At 48.4% G+C, this 7,271-nt stretch overlaps 1 protein-coding gene across 2 annotated transcripts; it reads left to right on the top strand.

Annotated features, from left to right (window-relative positions):
- The first annotated feature begins 1,039 nt into the window (after positions 1-1,039).
- LOC135913029 (uncharacterized) lies at positions 1,040-3,173 on the top strand. Of its 2 annotated transcripts, none has more exons than XM_065445668.2 (2): positions 1,040-1,160; positions 2,491-3,172. In XM_065445668.2, exons 1-2 carry the CDS (start codon positions 1,155-1,157, stop codon positions 3,079-3,081), a joined length of 597 nt encoding a protein of 198 aa, XP_065301740.2. In that variant the 5' UTR covers positions 1,040-1,154; the 3' UTR covers positions 3,082-3,172. The 2 variants fall into 2 exon arrangements, with proteins under 2 accessions (XP_065301740.2, XP_065301741.2); XM_065445669.2 differs by having other exon boundaries at positions 1,147-1,250; positions 2,491-3,173.
- Positions 3,174-7,271: the final 4,098 nt, after the last annotated feature.

Here is a 7,271-nt window from a genome sequence, read left to right as displayed (position 1 = left end):
GACTCAAAGGGTGTAAACTTTTCTTAGAGTGCATCTACGAGATGTGCGTTAACGTTGGCGTGCCACGTACCACCGGCATTCGTCAGTGTGTGGTGAATACGGCTGGTTTGGGTACGTGTGTGTTTGAATTCGGCGCCAACTCCTCGCCTGTTGAATGTTTAGGTGCGGGCGTCGGGGATGCCGCGCAGTGCAGAGGAAAGCTCGTCACTCGGTTGGTCCGCAGCTGGTTGGTCCCTTGCGTTACCCTCAATGCCCTCGTGTGCGGGGCACGAAGTGAGGTTGTGGAATCCGGCAATTTGAATAATTTGATTGATTAATTCGGGGACTCCGGATTATCCCTTGACTAAAATTTCTGTTAGTCTGATGACCCTCGGTTACGAGAGTATCCTTATTATTATTATTATTATTATTATTATTATTATTATTATTATTATTATTATTATTATTATTATTATGTGGTCCATGGCAGTATACATTGCCTAAATCTTAATCATGTGCAATACTCCGTGCCTCAAAAGTATACCAGGCAACATTCCGCATCCTCTGCCTGGCCTTGTCGCATTAAATCGACTTTTAAAAAATGCCATAAGTATTCTGCCTGTATTGACATATGTCAGAGTTCATTTTCCCGCTTACATAGATAATCATGTTGTATGATTAACTGCCGTTTACACCCGCCTCCACGTTTTCCGTTGCCATATTTCTCTCTCCATCTCGCGTTGTTTTGTCTACCACATGTGTATAGGTTTTACTGGGCACTATAGTAAACATGTTATTAATCAATTAATTGTGTTGATTTGTTACTATTCGGGGTATTAGCTCACTCTGGAATAAACGCAGCTGCCATGTTTTAGCGACGTACCACTGTCACCGCCTCCCAGTTACATATACCATTCTTTCAAAGACATGTTCGCTCAAAATCGTTAACACTCACTTTTTTCCAGCTGACACTTCAACCATGGCCCCCGAGATCGGGCGGCGCGCGGTGTAGCGCACGCCACCCGATCTCGGATTATGATGAGTGATTCGTGATGAAAGGGGTTAGCGCTATATGGGCGCTATCTTCTGCAGCCCTAGCGAGAGCGCGGCTCAGCGCCACCCCTCTCGATGGTCATGGTCTGACATACAAATGAAGAAAAAGAAGAAAAGAACTCATGGCGGTAAGATTGGTATCCCTACTCCTCTTATGCTTTCATTCGGTCCGAGCACTCGTGGTCGTGCGCTGAAGGAATTCAGTATGCATCGCAATGGTACAGTGCCTACTAAGGTGTCTCGGTGTCCTTTTCGCGGGCTGCATGTAGTGTCCACGTGTCGACATTATAGTGTCTACAGTGGTTGCATTAACCACAACTGCTACCAGGAAGCGCCAACACGCCAAGGCTTTTCCCTGCTGCTCCGTTGCGAATCGGCCTGTTCGTTTTGCCAGTGCAATGTCGTTGATTTCAGACAAGAATTCCTTTGCTGAAGTCAAATACCCTGACTTGATACAAGCCTAGGGCTGACAATCAGGGGAAAGGGGGCCCGCCCCTCCCTTAGCTGGTGATCAGCAATACATATATGCACACATGTATATATTCTGGCCTCACTAGCATACAAACAACGTGTAATCCTGTTGCATACACTCTTAAACAAATGTACACCCTTTGGGGTACATTTGTTTAAGAGTGTATGCAACAGGATTACACGTATATTTACTACACAACGATAATCGTCACCTGCCTTGCTTGCGTTTCCTTCCTTGGAAACGCTGCGCTCGCTACTTTCCTATCGAGAATGCTTTGTCATGCCGATAACGCGCATGCCGTTTGTTACTGGGCAATACGCATTAAACGCATTAAACGCATTAAAGAAAGGACATGCGGACGAGACATGACGATTATTGTTCACTCTTAGAAAAATTTAGACCCTTTGGGGCGTATCTTGTCCCACAACGATAATCGTCATCTGTCTTGCCCACGTTTCCTTTCTTTAACGCTGCGAGCCCGGTACTTCCCAGTCACGAACGGCATGCGCGTTATCAGTGTGACGCAGCATTCTCGACAGGAAAGTAGCGAGCGCCGAGTTTTCAAGAAAGGAAACGCAAGCAAGGCAGATGACGATTATTGTTGTGGGACAAATATACACCCCAAAGGGTGCAACCGTTTTAAGAGTGAAGAGTGCATGCACTCTAAAAACAGTTGCACCCTTCGGGGTGTATATTTGCCACACAACGATAATCGTCATCTGTCTTGCCCGCATTTCCTTTCTTCAACGCACGAGCCCGGTACTTCCCAGTAACGAACGGCATGCGCGTTATCGGCATGACATAGCGTTCCCGACAGGAAAGTAGCGGGCGCGGCGTTTTCAAGAAAGGAAACCCAAGCAAGGCAGATGAGGATTATTGTTGTGTGGCATATATACTCCCCAAAGGGTGTACCTTTTGTCTAAAAGTGCAGTTATATATCCATGCTGCAGCTCACACGGAATTCAGGCAATCTTTGTTTATCGCAGCAATTTATGCACATCGCCGCGATGGCCGCGGCCGATCACACGGCAGCGCCAGCCAGGCGCGACGACAAAACGCGACCGGCAGCCAGTGACCAGCAGGACGCTGCCACGACCCCGCGTTTGTCTACGAGCAAGAGTGGCGGCTTATTGCGCCGGCGGCATGGCACAGGCTTAGGCGGCGACTGCGGCCAGGCAGCAGCAAGAAGCTCGACACCGTGGCTGCTAGAGGAGGCTCGTCCGCTCGGTTGCTCGCGCTACGACGTTGTCAAGGGCCGCATGTACCGGCTGTTGTACGCGACGTTCGGCGTCACGTTCGCCATCCTGGTGTGCGGCCTCGCTTCGGTGGTGCTCGACTGGCACCACGGCCTGGGAGTCGCCCTGATCTTCACGGGAGTTGCGCTCGTGGTCGCCTGCTGGGCCGTGTTCCTGTGCAGCTGCGCCGAGCGGTCGCGAACCTTCCTCGCAGCCATCGCGCCCAGCTACTTGCTCGATCCTCCCTCGGCCGCGGATGCCGACGGACAACGACGCGATGGCGGCACGGAGGACCCCGACTTTGCGTCTCCAGGAGATGTCGTCGACTACAAGTGCCTCTGATGCGACGCAGCCCTATTTCCAGTAAAAAGAAAAAAAAAAGAGAAACGCCAGGACCCATTTCACGACGTCTGCCGACGGCAGAGCACTCAGCATTGATGCAAATGTAGCAACACGACGTATTGCTGCTGCCAAAACGCGTCATGTATGAGGCGTGTACTGCAGCGGGACTCCTAGCTCTATATCGATTTCCACTGGACACGCTGCGCCATCTAATGCCGCTGCCGCGAAGTCCTTTGCGTGGCCTCCGAGATGACACCGGTGGCGCGCGTGGGAAAACAGGCAAATGGAAAGCACGAGCGGGAAAAACCGGCAAATGCGACGACTCGAAGAAAAATTGGCAGTGGCTTAGCTCGGCTATGCCAGGATATACGTAGCGAAAGCTAATGCATAGCATGGCTAGCCTTGGTTAATCGTGATTGCAAGTCCAGGTTAGTCTGGTTGTCTAGCTATGTTGCGGCGTTTAGCCAGTCGTTCGGCGCGCTGTTCGTCTGTTTCCTGGGTGATTCGTTTCCGCTTCATCTCGTTCCTATGTCGATTCCAGGCCGCCTCCTGCTTATCAGAATTGTCGCCGTCCATACTGCCGCCTCAACTGTGGTTACGGCGCACGCGAGCTCTACTTTTCAATCCTCCGACATGTTATCAGTAAGGTCCCTCGTTATCAGGCATGCAACGCAGCTGGCGAAGAGAGCGGAGGCGAGCGCAACGACGAGGAACGCGGTGTGACGTCATACCAAACGGCGGCGGGGGAAAGGCGCTGCGAATCACATGTGGCTCGGTGCTACTAGTGGCGCATGCGCAGTAGTAGAGACCTTTAGCCTGTCCGCTATTCCGGTAAACGGGGGTGGGGGCGGTTTGCGCGGATTTGCCGGATTGCGGTTGCAGCGGCCTGGTGGCGTAGAGTTCAACCAGACAAACACAGGGTTAAACTGCAGTAACCCGCTATATCCTCCTTCGCTGCTGGTGCAAATTGTTTGGAGCGGCGTAATTGTGAACACGATTACGCCGCTGTCGAAAATTTACACCAGCAGCTAAGCCGAATATAGTAATTAGCTTTCTGTTTGTGGGGTTGAACTTTACGCCACCAATCTGGCCGCTCACGTTTACGCTCCCGCTAAACCGGCAAACCGCCTGCGCTTGCCGGAATACCGGACGCGCTAAAATTTTCCAGTGACTAGGGAGCGAGAGAGAGAGAAATATCCGCGGCGAGGCGGGCGTTGTGACGTCATGTGCCTCCTCTGAGCACCGCCACGGCGAAATCGCAAGTTTGCGGCCAGTAACGCTTTCCCTTTAGAAATAATTTCTCTAATACGCTTTTTTTGTCGTAGGTAGCCATATTAACGACATGAAAGTTTCCCAGAGCTGTGCTCAGACGTAACTGGAATGCCAATGCAATATTTAGCATATTTGGGATTTACGCTAAGCAAGCATTCCTTTGCTACTCCATCATCATCATCATCATCATCATCATCATCATCATCATCAGCCTAGTTACGCCCACTGCAGGGCAAAGGCCTCTCCCATACTTCTCCAACTACCCCGGTCATGTACTAATTGTGTCCATGTTGTCCCTGCAAACGTCTTAATGTCATCCGCCCAGCTAACTTTCTGCCGCCCCCTGCTACGCTTCCCTTCCCTTGGAATCCAGTTCGTAACCCTTAGTGACCATCGGTTATCTTCCCTCCTCATTACATGTCCGGCCCATGCCCATTTCTTTTTCTTGATTTCAACTAAGATGTCGTTTACCCGCGTTTGTTGCCTCACCCAATCTGCTCTGTTCTTATCCCTTAACGTTACACCCATCATTCTTCTTTCCATAGCTCGTTGCGTCGTCCTCAATTTCAGCAGAACCCTTTTCGTAAGCCTCCAGGTTTCTTCCGCATATGCGAGTACTGGTAACACACAGCTGTTATACACTTTCCTTTTGAGGGATAGTGGCAACCTGCTGTTCATGATTTGAGAATGCCTACCAAACGCACCCCAACCCATTCTTATTCTTCTGGCTATTTCAGTCTCATGATCCGGATCCGTGGTCACTACCTGCCCTAAGTAGATGCATTCCCTTACCACTTCCAGTACTTCGCTACCTATCGTAAACTGCTGTTCTCTTCCGAGACTGTTAAACAATACTTTAGTTTTCTGCAGATTAATTTTCAGACCCACCCTTCTGCTTTGCCTCTCCAGGTCAGTGAGCATGCATTGCAATTGGTCTCCTGAGTTACTAAGCAAGGCAATATCATCAGCGAATCGCAAGTTGCTAAGGTATTCTCCATCAACTTTTATGCCCAATTCTTCCCACTCCAGGCCTCTGAATACCTCCTGTAAACATGCTGTGAATAGCATTGGAGATATCGTACCTCCCTGTCTGACACCTTTCTTTATAGGGATTTTGTTGCTTTCTTTGTGGAGGACTACGGTGGCTGTGGAGCCGCTATAGATATCTTCCAGTATTTTTACATATGGCTCATCTACAGCCTGATTCCGTAATGCCTCCATGACTGCTGAGGTTTCGACTGCTTTCTCGTAATCAATGAAAGCTATATATAAGGGTTGGTTATATTCTGCACATTTCTCTATCACTTGATTGATAGTGTGAATATGGTCTATTGTTGAGTAGCCTTTACGGAATCCTGCCTGGTCCTTTGGTTGACAGAAGTCTAAGGTGTTCCTGACTCTATTTGCGATTACCTTAGTAAATACTTTGTAGGCAACGGACAGTAAGCTGATCGGTCTATAATTTTTCAAGTCTTTGGCGTCCCCTTTCTTATGGATTAGGATTATGTTAGCGTTCTTCCAAGATTCCGGTACGCTCGAGGTTATGAGGCATTGCGTATACAGGGTGGCCAGTTTCTCTAGAACAATCTGACCACCATCCTTCAACAAATCTGCTGTTACCTGATCCTGCCCAGCTGCCTTCCCCCTTTGCATAGTTCCTAAGGCTTTCTTTACTTCTTCTGGCTTTACCTGCGGGATTTCAAATAGATCTAGGCTATTCTCTCTTCCACTATCGTCGTGGGTGCCACTGGTACTGTATAAATCTCTATAGAACTCCTCAACCACTTGAACTATATCATCCATATTAGTAACGATATTGCCGGCTTTGTCTCTTAACGCACACATCTGATCCTTGCCTATTCCTAGTTTCTTCTTCACTGTTTTTAGGCTTCCTCCGTTCCTGAGAGCATGTTCAATTCTATCCATATTATAGTTCCTGATGCCCGCTGTCTTACGCTTGTTGATTAACTTAGAAAGTTCTGCCAGTTCTATTCTAGCTGTAGGGTTAGAGGCTTTCATACATTGGCGTTTCTTGATCAGATCTTTCGTCTCCTGCTATAGCTTACTGGTTTCCTGTCTAACGGCGTTACCACCGACTTCTATTGCGCACTCCTTAATGATGCCCATGAGATTGTCGTTCATTGCTTCAACACTAAGGTCCTCTTCCTGAGTTAAAGCCGAATACCTGTTCTGTAGCTTGATCCGGAATTCCTCTAGTTTCCCTCTTACCGCTAACTCATTGATTGGCTTCTTGTGTACCAATTTCTTCCGTTCCCTCCTCAAGTCAAAACAAAATAGTCTAATTCGAATAGACTAATAGACTATCAAATAGACTAATTCGAGTTCTTACCATCCTATGGTCACTGCAGCGTACCTTGCCGAGCACTTCTACATCTTGTATGATGCCAGGTTTCGCGCAGAGTATGAAGTCGATTTCATTTTTAGTCTCACCATTCGGGCTCCTCCACGTCCACTTTCGACTAACCCGCTTGCGGAAAAAGGTATTCATTATCCGCATAATATTCTGTTCTGCAAACTCTACTAATAATTCTGCTCTGCTATTCCTAGAGCCTATGCCATATTCCCCCACTGACTTGTCTCCAGCCTGCTTCTTGCCTACCCTGGCATTGAAGTCGCCCATCAGTATAGTGTATTTTGTTTTGACTTTACCCATCGTCGATTCTACGTCTTCATAAAAGCTTTCGACTTCCTGGTCATCATGACTGCATGTAGGGGCATAGACTAGTACCACCTTCAATTTGTACCTCTTATTGAGTTTCACAACAAGACCTGCCACGCTCTCGTTAATGCTATATAATTCCTGTATGTTACCAGATATTTCCTTATTAATCAGGAATCCGACTCCTAGTTCTCGTCTCTCCGCTAAGCCCCGGTAACACAGTACATGCCCGCTTTTT

Source organism: Dermacentor albipictus, chromosome 1 (genome assembly GCF_038994185.2).
Source record: "Dermacentor albipictus isolate Rhodes 1998 colony chromosome 1, USDA_Dalb.pri_finalv2, whole genome shotgun sequence".
In the NCBI taxonomy this organism is placed as follows: domain Eukaryota; kingdom Metazoa; phylum Arthropoda; class Arachnida; order Ixodida; family Ixodidae; genus Dermacentor; species Dermacentor albipictus.
The sequence above is the reverse complement of the archived record's forward strand: the minus strand, read 5'-3'. Positions and strand labels throughout refer to the sequence as shown.